General features: G+C 41.4%; 1 protein-coding gene across 6 annotated transcripts in view; it reads right to left on the bottom strand.

The window, feature by feature from the left end:
* COBL (cordon-bleu WH2 repeat protein) overlaps positions 1 to 15687 on the bottom strand; it is a 233717-nt gene that overhangs the window by 136146 nt on the left and 81884 nt on the right. For 4 of the 6 annotated variants that reach the window (XM_073332702.1, XM_073332705.1, XM_073332704.1 and 1 more), the window contains exons 3-5: positions 9128 to 9335; positions 7687 to 7915; positions 408 to 502 (exon numbers count right to left, since the gene is read on the bottom strand). In XM_073332702.1, the coding sequence (XP_073188803.1) occupies positions 408 to 502; positions 7687 to 7915; positions 9128 to 9335 (532 nt within the window). Of the gene's footprint in view, positions 1 to 407; positions 503 to 7127; positions 7301 to 7686; positions 7916 to 9127; positions 9336 to 15687 lie in introns of those variants that run through there. The other 2 variants (XM_073332707.1, XM_073332706.1) reach the window with 1 other exon arrangement.

Here is a 15687-nt window from a genome sequence, read left to right as displayed (position 1 = left end):
AAACCAAAATAAACCCATTTTTAAATTCTTGTCCAGCTCACCTTTAATTTTATTCCCAGAAGGAAAACTTCTTCAGCCTGTCAGTGCATCAGAGTTTGATATTAATATAATTCCTGTGGGAATTACATCGGATTTTTGGATATTGAGGTTTTACATGTGAGATTATTTTTGTAATCTGAAACATGGTGTTCCACTTTTCAGACCCTCTTAGGAATGGCCATTAAATATTGCTCACTCCTGCCCATGGACATGTTGATTAAAATGATTGTACTTGAATGTAGTTTATACATTTGTGGATAAACAAATCCTTGAAAGAAGAAATATAAAAGGTACCCTAAATAAAGCTAGAAAGAACACAATTCTCTTTAGCATGATATAAAATAGGTCATGGTTTGCAGAACCCTTACCTTGCTGCTTCTTTTATTAACTTTGAAAAATCCCAGAAATCCTCTCTTTTCTTTTTCTGTTGCATCGTTGCTTATTGAAGAATTTTGACTTGTTTCTGAAACAATTATATTGGGTTATTTTTTACACTCCCAAAAGCACAGTTACAAACCCAGAAGTTTTAAAAGCAATGATCCCAAGTTAACCCTTTAGTCCCTGAAATACAAGTTGTGTGTGCATAGGGGTGATCATGAGGCAAAATAATATAACAGATTCTGGATCCTCACTTGGATCTGATCCTCTCTCATTTAGGGCCTGGTCCAAAGCTCTCTGAAGCCAATGGGAGTCTTTCCACTGATTTCAACAGGTTTTGGATGAGACCCATTGTAATCCTGAGTCTCAGGGTTACGCATTACACACAGGAGTAACGGGTTGTAAGATCAGTCCTGAAGTTGTCATTAAGACACTACCACAGTAATTTAGGGCTTGTGTTCTTGTAAAACACTACAGTGGCACAGATGTACTGTTGCAGTTGCACCACTGTAGCACTTCAGTGTAGACACTACCTACGCTGACAAGAGGGGTTTTCCTATTCATTAGGTAATCCACCTCCCTGAGAGGTAGTACCTAGGTCAACAGAAGACTTCAGCTTAAAAACACCGCTCAGGGGTGTGGATTTTTCACACCATGGACCAACATAGTTAACTCAACCTAATATTCCTAGTGTAGACCAGGCCTTAGCCTTTGAAAATGCTTTTAAAGTACATATTAGGAGTCAACCCTCCCCCCACACTCTCAACAATGCTCCTTTAAAAAAGTGATTATAGATTTTTAACAACCCATGGGCATTGTTCAAACCCATCAGAAGCCAATGGAAAGACTCCCATTGATATCAGAGGGTTATGGACCAAGCCGTATAAGAGGAAATTGAACCTTCCTGTAGAAGTGGTAGCTCTTTAGAGAATGATCTTGCAACCTTTACTCACACTAGTAGTGCCACTTAATAACCGCTTTCTTGGTATTTCTATGAATGTTTTAGGGGAAAGGTGATATAGGTGTGGTCCATGAGCCAAACACAGCCCAGACAGTCCGTATCTTCCAGACTGCTGTGTCTTAGATACAGAAATCAGCTTTGAGCTGACTCGGGAATTGCATATCCTAAAAGTCACTGCTGTATACTCATCTGTCTCACTGGCAGTATAATGAACAGCATGATGCATTACATGGCCAGCAGCCAGTAGGAAAGGCCATTTTGATATCAAGAAGCTGAATTCAGTACACCAGTTGAACAACTCTGACCACCCAGCTCTCATAAATGATAGTTCCCCACCCCTCAGCCATTTGCTCTGCCACCTTAAAGGCCTGATCCAATGCTCACTGAAACCAATGCAGTCGTTCTCCCATTGACTTTAATGGGCAATTGATCAGGCCCTAAATGCCGCCCTCTATCTCTTGGCAAGTTGTAATGTTCTTGATGTCTGAGGAAGTTTTAACGAACGGAGAAAATTCACAAGTTAAAAAATATTTGCTTTGTTTTGTAACATGAAAAATAAGCAAAATGACCTTAAATTATTTTTTAACCGTGAAATGATACATTTCACAAAGGAGACTCTTGTAAAACTTTTTGCATGTCATACAAAGTATCACATTTTTGTTAGAAGGTGTTAAGTGCATACAGCAGATCAAAGCATAGTAGAAGAGTAAATATGATGAACAGATTAAAAACAGAACCACACACCATCCTTATTGAAGAAGAAAATGCCCCTCCAGCTCAACAAAAATACCATCAATAAACTAACCAATATCTTCCTGTATGACTACTAAGCATTGCCTGCACTCGTTGGTCTGAAATTGCTATCCCCATGCTTAGGGCTAGACTGTGATTCATTGTGAATAAGGGCTTCACAAGCCATCCCTTAATACTTAAAAGTAAAGACTGAACGTCAAGTGGAGTCAATGGGAGCTGTAGGTAAACCCATGGGAGCTATTGGCCCCAAAAGTTGAAAGGGAAATACATGTTTATTAAGGAACACCTGCACTAAAGACACACTATAGTCCCAGTCCTGCAATCACATGTACACAGGCAGATCTCTGCATCCATGAGAAATCCTCTTGACTTCAATGGAACTCCCATGTGGTTGTACCCAGGTGCTCCCACATGGATCAGCTTTCCAAAGTATGTAATTTCTATGGTGAATTTACAGACTGTCAACATCTTTATTATAAATCCCTTTAAAATTTTACACGGAGATGGGATTTCAGACATTGTGTATATTATTTCACATCAACAAAGAATTCAGGGCAAAATTTTCCTCTTAAGTCCATATGGAAGATCATGACTGATACTACACTCTCTGAATACGAGGACAATGCAAGTAAGGACAGAGAATGCTGAAGTCAAGGGATGAAATCATGGCCCCATTGAAGCCAACAGTTTTGCTACTGATTTCAGTGGGGCCAGGATTTCACACAAGGTCCTCAATAGGAATCAGAACATGGTGCTTATAATTTTCTTCATGAAATTTGAAAATAACCCCCACTTTTTGTTTCTGAATCATGTACAGAAACACAAAAGAACACTGAGGACTATTTTTCTAAGCTGGGCAATTTTAGATGCACTTGCAAAATGAGTGCCTGCACGTGTTGTGTCAACATTCACATTTGTGTAAACCAAACAGCCATATGCACATTAACTGGGTAAATGTCCAAGTATGTACATGTTTGCACACATATTTTGCAGGCACAGTTTAGGAACCAATTGCTGAAAGTGTTTTGGTTACAAATCTTTTCCCTAGGGTTGTTGTAAAAAAAAAGTTGGCATTCATTTTTCAAGCAAAAACGTGTACTGGAAAAGCTCACAATCACAATGATGTCTATGGGTATGTCTACAAAAGCTTCAGTCATACCCAGTGATTGCAATATAGACATCCTGTGACACTGCACCCCATGTTCTTCAGAGTGATATTATTATGATATGATTAGGACATAATTATAATGCATTTTATGCAAGATAAATCATGTGAGATGTCACTGAAAATGTTATGATTTGCTGAATATGATTATCTTATTTCTATGCATGTATCATTTGGTATCTGAAGTTAGGAATATTGACTCTATATTTCAAATGTAGTTGCACCTGGGTAATGCCCATTAGACAAGATGCTTGTAGTCAAGATAGATGGGTAGGGAAGGGCCTATTCAAGACAATGGGGCATTAATAAAAAACAATAGGCCTTAGGAGGAGCTTATTTTCCACCTGGGGAGCATTCTTGAGAACACTACACACAGCCTCTGACTAATTGTTGCTATGACTCTACAAAGATGTGATGTGACCACATGTCTCTAGACCAGTAGTTCCCAAACTTGTTCCTCCGCTTGTGCAGGGAAAGCCCCTGGCGGGCCGGGCTGGTTTGTTTACGTGCCGCATCTGCAGGTTCGGCCGATCACCGCTCCCAGTGGCCGTGGTTCGTTGCTCCAGGCCAATGGGAGCTGCTGGAAGCGGCGGCCAGTACGTCCCTTAGCCTGCGCCACTTCCAGCAGCTCCCATTGGCCTGGAGAAGCGAACCGTGGCCACTGGGAGCCGCGATCGGCTGAACCTGCGGACCCGGCAGGTAAACAAACCAGCCCGGGCCACCAGGGGCTTTCCCTGCACAAGCAGCAGAACAAGTTGGGGAACCACTGCTCTAGACTCCATCTTGGGATGTCAGTGTTTTTCCACAGACCTGTCTGGGAGCCAAGCTTTGAAACTAAGGGTTCCTGCCATATGCAAAAGCTATATAAGGTAGGAAGTGACATCATCTGGTGTGCTTCACTCCCCATCCAAGGAGACTCCTGGAAACACCTGAGGAACAAAGACTGAACTGGGGGAAGTGCTGGACCCAGACTAAAGGGATTTTTAGCCTGTGAATGGAATACCTGGGGATTCCAAGCTGTAAGCAAGTGCAGCTTGCCCCTTAAGAATCTGCAGCCTACTTGTATAATCTCTTTGGTTATAAATAGCAGATTTTCACCCTATCTATTTAGTATATTAAGTTTAGCTTGTGTTTTTTATTTGCTAGATAATCTGCTTTGATCTGCTTTCTATCCCTTATAATCACTTAAAATCTATCTTTTGTAGTTAATACACTTGTTTTTCGCTTTATCTAAACCAGTGTGTGGGAATCATAACATGGGGCAAAAGGCTGCTGCATATTCCTCTACGCATTGAGGGAAGGGGCAAATTTAATGAGCTTACGCTGAACAGTTCCCTGTGCAACGCAAGATGGAATAATTTTGGGTTTATACTCCAGAGGGGGTATGTGCCTGAGGAGCTGGGAGTAGCTTTCCCATGCCGGGGCTGGTCAGAGAGCCTGTTTCTAACTGCAGCTGGGTGTGTCCCTACCTGTATGTACGCTGGTGAAAGTGCAGGCTGGAAGACTTTGTAGCTTGTCACAGCAATATGGTGTGAGAGGGAGCCCATGCGGGACCCCTTGGTGGGTCAGGGGCCTCAGTGGTACTCCAGTTCCAAGTGGCACCCTGGGGGGAACCCGTCACACATCCCCTAATACAGTGGTCTCAATTAAAATGTCATTGTTTATCCACAATCATCACACACATGGATATCTCAGCATCTGTTTTTTCCAGTTCAAAACTAAGGTACAGGTAAACCCCAAGTAGTTAAATGCCTCTGGGGCAATCAAAACATTCTCATTTTGCTCATGAGACAAAGCAAAATTTAAGATGATCTGATGAAATTCAGATAATCACATTTTAGATTATAGGCATCTACCAGGATTCCATGCATCAGTATGTGATAAGGTTTTAAAATATTGACATTTTAATGGAAATGATTCCATGACCAATGTATTTTCCCTCCCGCCACTTTGGCCAGAAATGCAGGCAAGTGAAGCAGTCCATCTGCACTGAAAATAATCACTGTCTATGATATAAAACAGATAATGTAAACAACTCTGTTCCCTGTAGTATTTTATGCTATGACCTTGCAATTTTGTTATGCTACCAAAGCCATGCTAAAAAGACAACCTGAAGGGGAAACTGATTTTCCCTAAGCATTGTTGTACAGTACCTCTATAGCTCAGAGAAGGTTCAGACTGAGTTTTTGATGGAAGAACTGGAAAAAGCAGGCAATGAAAGGACAAGAAAAACCACATTAACTTTCTGACACATGACCCAGTAAACCACAGATACTATCCATTACCCTTAATATTTGGTCTTCAGAAACACCATAAAGAAAGGTGGGTTTTTTTCCCTGAAACTGGACATGCAAGGCTGCTGTTAGAAGCAACAATGCACTTACCTGAGTAGAGAGGTTTGTTGTTCTAATTCTTAATCTTTATTGAAACTGCTTCAACTTCTAAGAGAAACTATGTAACCAGGTGAAAGCAGAGTTTCTCTTTTAACAAAAGACTTAATAGAACTTTGGAACGAAGTGTTGGTGCCTCAAGTGAGGAGTCACTCAACTAGAATTTGCTCTTACACACAGTCTGTGTTTTGAGCACATCCAATACCATATTTAGGGTTATAGGGGCACCTCTGCTAATGAGATAAGATGTTGGAACAATCCATTTTGTCCACCTGATAATTGACATGGGGCTGTATTCTGCAGCCCAGATGAATGGGTTACTGCCACTGAATTTAATGAGAATTTTCCCTCTGTAATGACTGCAGGGTAGGGAAAATCTTGATACCAGCAAAACCTTGGGAGAAATATTGTATTTGCAGGATCACCCTGGGGAAACTCCACTAAAATTATTTCTTTTTATTACTCAGGACTGACACACAGGCAGGTAGATATGAAAAAATAACAGAAAAGAATGAATCCTGCAGAAATACATTTTTGGGATCAGATGTAATATCGTTCTAATGTAATGGTTAATTGAGAAACAGAAGTTAATTTCTTGTGTCAATCACCTATGCAATGGGTAAGATTTGTAATATTACAGTCTGCTCCTATGGTTCAAATCCTGCAATTGGGTCTGCTAACATGGAGTTCAGTAGGGCTCTGCATGGGTACCAAAATGTGAACCTGATTAGGGCCAATATTGTAGCCAATGCACTTTGCTACTTTTCTGGTCCAAATATTAAATTAAAAGAAAAATGTTTTAAGAAGGCCCAGACTCATTATTCTAGCGAGAGGTCTCTGAAATATGCCATGCTATAAGGACAAACACTCTGTATGCTTAACATGCTGCTCCAAAGTGTTTCACTGTAAATATGTCTAAATAGAAGAGAAGTAGCATTTGAGTTGTGGCACTTTAATTTGTGGGTGTCTTTTTTGAGCCTCTCGCCATTTCAAAGGGAAAGGAAATACTTAGTTTACTTAAAAGCCTAAACTCGTTGAAATGTTGATCATTCCAGGGTAAAACTGTCATTTAACAGACAGGTTTGAAAGAAGAGACCCAACACCAACATAAATAAATGACTGTATAAATAAAAAATAAGCCTGTCTAGCACCATATGTGGTGGCAACATTTTCTAAACAATAAACAATGACATCAGCTCTTTTGGAAGAACTACTCAGTGAAAGAAAAATAAAAGATTTTTTTTTAAATGAAGATCACTTTTTGTTAGTAAAAAAACCCAGCACTCGGCAGTGGCAGCCTAGGATGTCTAAAGCACATTTAATATCTATGCTCTCTGGATCAAAGAGCTGTCTGACCAAACTGAAGTCCAGATAGGTGGCATTAGAATATTGTTTAGAGGAGGAGAAAAACACAAAAGAACATTATTTTAAATAAAAATACCTCATCGGTGCCTCTTCATTAACAGCACATAGCTTTGTTCATAGGAGGAATTGCTTTGGCATTTAGCAGCAATTTTTTATCATAAGCCCTGGTCTATTTCTGTTCCTCTCATTTCTATCAGCTGCCATGATGGTGGCACGTTAGCTCTCCCTCGTTCTCTGTGTCACAGCACAGGTGGATGAGCAGCTTTGTCTGGATACAGCACCAGTGCCCTGTGTGCCCCTTTTGGCAGCAGCCCTCGGGGCAACGAGGCTCCTCCCTGTGTGTTTAGACTGAGCCAATCATCTCTTTCACAGCTGTTAGCCTCTACTGGCATGATGCCTGGGAACAAGTCACGCTATTTACATTCTGGGGACTCCTGGATGGCAGCTGAATGCACTGTTATCCTTGCTGTTGCTACTGGCCTTGATTATAAAACACGAGTAGCTCTGTAAAGCTGACATGAATGTCACCCTTCTATTTAAGTCTGGTTTTAAAGCAACGAAGATGTAAATACAGATCATGTGTAATCGTTGGTAGATCACTAGAGCCATAGCAGATGCAATTAAACTAGACTCACCTCTTTTCCTGTCCCAAGCATACAGTTCCTTTATCCCTAACTCGTCCAAGGACTTTGTAAGTTCCAGCTCCTCCCCCGTGATATTGTCCCTCAGGAGGACGACCTGCTCTGGACTGACCTCGCATTTTTCACAAATGGCTGGGATTATGCTGTGCAGAGGCACCTCAGGACTAACTCGTACCACAGCCTTGTGTGTCTTCAGGTAATTCACTACCAACCTCATGGATTTCTGAGAAAGCAAAGGAAACAGACAGACACTGTCAGGCTTTATGTGGGTGTCTCCACACCAACCCCCTACATGCTTTCCAGTGACACAGAGCAGGTACTGAAGACTTTGTTTTGCCTTGATCCTTCCGGTGCAAACTTAGTGACCCACATGGGGAAACTTGCTATTGGACAAGATCTTAAAAAAATCTCCAAGGAGTGATTCACAAGGACTAGTGTATAAGAGCAAACTCAGAGGCAGTCATGCATTAGGAATCCTACTGTAAATAAGCACCACCACATTTGAATGACATTCAAAGCATAGACAGTAAAATACCTGGAGGAAGAGTGAAAAGCAAAGTTAATCAAATGGGAGGGGAAAAAAATCTGTTCCAAAACCAGATACTGGCAAATAAAGATTTTAATTCAAGGAGCAGAGGGGGAAGAAATTTTGGCCCATATTCTGGGTTACACTAAGGCCCCTTTGCATGATACACCTGCCCAAAGGGGTCATAAATCCAAGAGATCTTGCCAAGTAAGGATTCTCCAGTTGGAGAAAAGCAGCTTTTACACCACGCCCCTGCACATAGTGCCTATATAGGAAATGTGGCCAGGGGAAAGGAGCTGTGGCCAGAGCGCTGCTTATTTAAAACAATGTCATTTTTCAGTGTGCGTAAGTAGCTCCCTCTGTGATATTTTAATGTGATCAGATGCACTGATTCCCATTAATGTTCATATTTCAGAGAAAAAATAAGTCTTTGGAAGATGGTTGGCTCCAAATCTCTCCCAGATGGTGAAACTTTCCATTTACTTTAAGGTTCCTGGTCTTCTTGATAAATAACCGTTACTTATACAATATACTTACTGTATGTGCAAAGTCACTACATAAAGGAAACAAGTGAAACATCTTAAAATTCACTTTAGTGATTATTTTCAGTTTAAAAACTTTATTTCATAAATGTCCCTTCAGATTCTGACATAATGATTTAATCTGCCCTAAATACTATATTTAACTTTATTACTACAACAGAATGCTAGTATCCAGAGTGAGTAATAGTAACTTTACCAGTTTAACAGATGACTGCATCAGTCTGTACACAAGCCTCCCCCATCCTGATTTAAAGATTAAAAAAAAAAAAAAAAGTGGGTGGAACAGGGAGTATCAGCATCGCTGCTTGAAGATATACTACTATAATGATGGTCCCATAGTGTTGTTCTAGCAGCAGGCAGTACTGACCTCAGGGATCCTAGGTGGAGGTCGTTTTGTCTTCCCTTCAGGAACTTTCTCCTTCAGAAGTACTGTCTGTACATCCAGCGCCCCAACCAAAGTATTAGGCTTATAACTCAAAGGTTGCATCCCACAAGCCTTCAGCTCAAGAGTATGGTGAACTGGATTCAAGTGGTACCGGCTGCACAAATCCACCAACAGATCCATCACTGCTTTACTGCAAAGAAAAAAAAGACTCTCTGTAGCCTTTAATTAACTACACATTGTTAGACACCAGAATACCAGAACTAATCCAACAGTACTCAGAGCATAAACCAAGGGCAGGCAGAGTGCACCTTGTCTGCTAAATGCCCCCATAAAGTTCTACAATCCAGTGGCCTTCATCCTCACTATGGGCTTGAAGAACACAGAGATTACATGTCCCAATATAAAATGCTCCACACTGATGGGAACATCCTGGTCAGTCAGCTAAAAAAAAGGAGTGTTTCGATCTGGGACCTGTAATCTCCATGGGTGATGTTTTTCAGTGAGAAAGAAAGAAGAAAAACTACATAGATGCAGCACCATCTGGAGGAACAGGCATATTTCCACTATGCACTTTAATTACACCATTCCACTTTAATTACACCATTCATTCACAAGCACGACCAGGAGCGGGCACTTAATGGAGTCACTGGGGAATTTGCAAGAACGGCTTTGGCAGCTCCGAAAAGTCAGGCATGGAGCGGCTTAGGAATCCTCTCTCCAGAGAGACAAAGGAGTTAGGGATTGAGCCCAACTTCCCTACCAGGATGCACTGGACATAGGGAGCAGCAACCTTGACGTAGGAGCCAAGACACAGCCTGAGAAGCTGCTCTTCTAACATCTGTTACAGGCTCCAAGAGCATTCTCAGGTGCAAAATGGACAAGCCTGGGAAATTTGAAAAATCAGATCATAGATGAAAGAGGAACACTACTAGGGGGAATAAGAAGACTGAAGATCTAACCATGGTGGTTTTATGATAAGGGGAAACACTTCAGGAAAACCAGGCACTTTAGATAGCTGTGCTCCCTTGCGCAGTACATCTATATGAAAATACATTTGGAAGTTCCATTGTCTAATATGTGTGCACTATTTCACATTTTCAAGCACTTATAATTATATTTTGAAACCATTTCTCTATCCAAATGTAGCAATATACAAATCCATTGAAATATGCATGCACGTGTACAGAACTACTGCATATTCCCACATACACACGTGTGCAGCAGTGAACAGCCATAGGTTGAGGCTGCATATCTATCCATCGCGATATAGATATCAGTTTGCCTCTTTGTGTATAGACAGTGGTAAGTAGCTCTCTTTTTAAATAGAATTTGCATATGCTGTTTTTCTCTGCCTTATTGCTGCTGTTTCAGAGAACAGAACAATCTGGAAGAACTTAAATTCATAACACCTCACTATAAATTCTATATTCTACTAGACATCTTTATTTAAATAAAATTATGTGTTTCTGCAACACGTAGCATAGCAGTAACTCACACAAGTTTGGCTAACAACCAAAATGCCATCTTAAAACACGCAAGCTATTTCATTCAAAAAAAAAAAATTAGCATAGAGGTTGAAAAAAATACTGACCTTCATGCACTGAATTATTGCAGTTCCAGAACACAACTATAATACTCATGCTGTGGTATCTCATTAAACTATGCATTGTGTTCATCAGCACTTTTCTAGCAGCAATCATATTTCCAACAAAGTAGTAGACTTCATACAGATGATATGAAAAAGGCAAATTATGGTCAATCATTTGAGATGAATTCAACCCCAGCAGAGAGAAAAGAAAGCTGATTCTCCAGCAACTGCTGAGTGCAGAGGAGATGGGAACTACATACAGTAAGTATTTCAAATGAGATCTGCAACGCCCAATCCTGTTTCATCCTGCTTATAAATACTCAAAACTGCCACGGAAAACATCCCCAAGCTTCAACTGTACTATTTAGGAGCCCACAGATTGAAAGATAAAAACTGTTAGAACAACTTCAAAGAGCAATTTTATCAAAACGGAAACTTGAAACGTTTCCTCAAAATGTCAGCAGAATAAAAACAGAACTAAAAGAAGTCTGTGGACTAAATGCAGAATGAATAGATTCCCTTATAGACTAAAGTTTCCAGAGAGATAAGAAGTCAAGCTAAATGAAGTGGAAGCCCTTTGTACTAAAGTTATTTTTTTCTATAGAACTTCACCATAAGCAGAGATTCACTATCCCTGGAAATGCACTTTGTACAATGTACTTCAATATACAAGGGGTGTAGTGAGCTCTTTATTTGCTGTAAATAGGATCCACAATGCATACCTCACTCACCATCCACAGAGAGGGTTGGCACTATACTGTTTATATGGATGTGAAAGTTCAAAACACTATTTTCTGGTTGTGATTGGTAGCTTGTGGATTGGTTCCTACCTCACTTCATTGTTGGCTTTCAGGCAGTTATCTTAATTTTGGAGTCTCCCTTTGGCTCATGTTGAAAACCAGCTCTTCTAGCTCTTGCTTCTTCCTGCTGGAGTTGTACATGCTGTGGAAGCGAAGAAGTGCACACTGTTCGCAGAATACTATGTCAGGGTTGCCCTCAGCCATTTAGATGTGCCACTCTCTTCTGGAGCTCTCCCATTAGGGATGCAGGATGGGATATGTGTATCTTGCTTTTGGCTGGACAGTAAAGGGTTCAAGCTCCTCCTTTGGGTTTAAAGGAAGAATCTCTCTCCCCCCCTCTCTCTCTCACAGACTGCCATAAGTGCCAGGTTTGTGGGGAGGAGCTGACAGCTGGGCCCCTTAAGTAGTTTGGGGCTCATTAAGAGGAAACCATGAGAGGTTATGGGGTCTGGTCAGGACAGGGGACTCCTGGAAAACAGAAGTTCAACTTCCTTTCATGGTGAATAGAATGGATTATGTGCACTAGAGCCAGTGGTTTCTTATTTGTTCCCTGCTATAACCTGAATTTGGGCCATCTTGCTGGACTTTGTTGAAAAGTGAACTTTAAGGATATCTTTAGGCCGCGCTTCTGAGAAAGGAACGACTTGCATTGAATTTCCATGACACAAGATTGAATCAGAATGTGCTCTTTTTGCCTGTCCCAGGGGACCCCTGAAGAAACATTTCCTTACTATGAAGAGAAAGGGATTCCCCTTATTTGCTCCCCACTGCTTTAAAGTATTGGTAAATCCTTTCTAAGTAATAGCATCCATGTGACAGGGTTCTTCCCTATTTCCTCTTTATTTATTACCACCTGCCTAGTGCCTTAAGAATCAGAAGTAGGCTGACCCTTCTTCCCCATCATCTGGGCCTTGGTGCTTTCTTGGGAGCTTGTTACTGTCACTTCTAGAATGGCCAAAAGGGGCTTCCTCCATCTTTACCTCTTCACCTTGTCCCCTGGATGCCTGGTGCTCCATTCTGACCATGATTGGGTGAAGCAGGTCGTTGATTTTAAAGTCCAGTCTCAGGACTTCTTCAGCTCCAGAGCGGAGAACTCCTTTCTTTGCCCCCTCCTGCACAGGTTAATCTCTTTTACACTGACTCTCCAGCTAGGATGTACATTCTTTACTTATTCAAGCCAGAACTTGGAAATATAACTTTGTTAGTTTTCTGACTCTTCCCTCAAATACCTCCAACACTCTTTAGAGAGCTGTAAACTCTATAGCACAAAAAGAATCCACGAACTGCTGAAAGAAACCATGTTAAGATTCAGACATGATTGCCCAGGCAGATATTTTTAACAAGGGACTGTAATTTGGCTCCATATCACTCTTGTATTATTAAAGAGTATGATATTGCAAACCAAGGCTGGAAAGTAAAGAAGAGAGACTGCCATGTCAGCAGTACTTATCAGGCTGACATCCCACTTAGGTACAGTGTTTGGCTCCCTTGTGTCACAAGGTTCCCCTGTAAAACTCAAGGAAGAGATTTACAGTTGCACATTACTTTGAAGATAGAGTAAACAACAGAGTTGTTCTGGGAGTGGCCTCAACTTAGTCTCAACTAGAAGCACCAAGAGTAGTCAGTTTAAATATACACTAGTGCATTTGGGGGGGAAGGGGAGATACTCTACTGACAGAATAAAAACAGGTCCCTGCCCTGTGAAACTTACAAACTAAACAGGTGAATGAGGCAACAGCTTTTACTGGCCCAACTTCCGTTGGTAAGAGAGACCAGCTTTCAAGCTTACACTGAGCTCTTCTTCAGGTCTGGGAAATGTCCTCAAAGTGTCACAGCTAAATACAAAGTGGAATAGATTGTTTAGCTGTGTTAGGAGTTAACACATATTTCAAGGGACCATTTAAGGTGAAGTGGCCCGTTAACACCCATCCAGTCATGGGGGAAAGGAAGGTGGGGGTCGGGGAGGGAACGGCTGGGTGGTGGTGGGGGTGTTAATAAGTTATAGACTGTTGTAATAAGTCATAAATCCAGTGTCTCTATTCAGTCCATGATTTTTAGTGTCTAGCATGGTTATGAATTTAAGCTGCCAGGCTCATCTTTTGAAAGTGCTGTTCGGGTTTCGTTTGAGGATGAGGATTGATAGGTCAGATATAGAGTGATCGCTTAGTGAAAAGTGTTCACCCATAGGTAATAGGGTGCTTTTGTCTTTTATCATTTTCCTGTGTCAGTTCATTTGACAGCATAGTGATTGTCTGGTTTTACTTCCATAGTTGTTGTTGGGGCATTTAATGCACTGGATGAGGCACACTACATGTTGTGATAGGCATACGTAGGAGCCATGAATCTTGAGAGGTGTGACTGCTACAATGATCAACACCGCTCACAACACACCGGAGTACGTTTCCCAGACCTGAAGAAGAGCTCTGTGTAAGCTTGTCTTTCTCACCAACCAAAGTTGATCCAATAAAAGGTATTACCTCACCCACCTTGTCTTTCTAATATCCTGGGACTGCACGGCTACTACAACACGACAAACTAAACAGGGAATATTCAGCCAAAAGTGGAGTGCGGGTGACAGATGCAGAAAAATGTCCTTTTGCTTTATATTTGTCTATTTTGCCCATATGCCTTTTGACTGCCTATTGTGGCTTAGAACCTGCCTGGCTGCTCTAATTTTGACTCACATCCTATTTGCTATTTTGTACTTCAATTCTTGTTATTTGGTTTTAATCCTTCCGTGGTTTTAAATTTCCTAATTATTTGTTGTTAAACCTCTTCTACATTTAGCTTGGTAGCCCTTTATTATTTGTAACTATTTCCTTCTATTAACCTGGACCTAGTACCACCAGTATGTACACAAACACACCCCCAGTCCCTCTCTCTTTAGAGCTGCCCTTCCTTAGAAACCATTCTGTGAGATGACTTGTAAGCTGTAGCTGTTATCTTTTAGGTCTCGATCCTGCACTGAGAACTGGGAGAGCAGACTACCCCCCATATGCCTGTGCAGAGCCCTGCTGAAATCAGTAAGGCTCCATATAGGCCGAGAGCTCTGTCCTGCAAGCCTCCAGTGTGGGATTGGGGCTTTAACTTGTACATTCTTTAGGTCAAGGACCTGTCTTTTATGCATTATCTTTGAAGTGCCTAGCTTACTGTAAATCACCATAATAGACATGACTGTGGAAGCTTAGTCATCATCCGAGCTAGCTCCCTAGATGATCAAAAACACTTTCTCTCCTTCCCTGTCCCATTAATCACTCTCACCCTCCCTCATCCAAACCTGGAGGTTGGTTTCCAAAGTCAAGGATAGTTCAAAATTCCCTGGCTATTCTTCTGCAACACATGGCAATATTACATGCAATGTCCAGCATAACTACTCCTAATGCTGCAGATATCAAACCCCAGCAGTGACAAAAAGAGGGCCAGCACATTAGCTAAATATTGGGATTGGTATAGAAATTGTCTCTAGAGTATCTGGTGTATTTCATGAGTATAACAATGCTGCTGGCAAGGTTGGAGAGAGCAGAGAAACTGGGAAGAAGAAAAAAGCAACTGTACACTCTACTGTTGAACCAAGGAAGCCAGTTGATAGAAAACCACAGCCCTCCACAGGGGGCACTTACTGGGCCTTTTCATGGAGGTATCATCGGGTATTATAATAATAAAATCACAGGACTGGAAGGGACCTCAAGAGGCTAACTTGTAATTAATGCACTCTAGGCTTGTCCAGTTGGCAACATCCCAGGGTGCACAGTGCAGCTGGGATGTCCTACAGCATCCCAGGCACAGTGTGCTCTCTGAGGCACACTAGAGAAGTCCCAGAAAGGAACTGCAGGAATGTAAGATCCCAGCAGCAGAAGACCAGAGTGTTGGGAGGGGGAGTTAACCAAACAGGTCCTGAATCTTACAAATGGTTCAGATTTGGTTCAGTTCCAGAAATGGGCAAAGATGAAACCAGTTTTCAATTCACTCATAGGAAATACTGGGAAGAGGAGTGAACAGCAAGGTAGACTTTCTTCAGATCAATCCAGTTAAAAGTTGACCTATGGGGATAGCGATTCCTTCCTTTGCTTTCACTGACTCAAAGGGTCTACTTCAAGCAACTGGTCACACAAAAAGAATATTAGATCTGCAGTTGCTTTAGGAGCGCTCACATT

The sequence above is a fragment of the Lepidochelys kempii genome, chromosome 2 (genome assembly GCF_965140265.1).
Source record: "Lepidochelys kempii isolate rLepKem1 chromosome 2, rLepKem1.hap2, whole genome shotgun sequence".
NCBI classification, from domain to species: domain Eukaryota; kingdom Metazoa; phylum Chordata; order Testudines; family Cheloniidae; genus Lepidochelys; species Lepidochelys kempii.
This window is presented reverse-complemented; position numbering and strand designations above follow the sequence as displayed.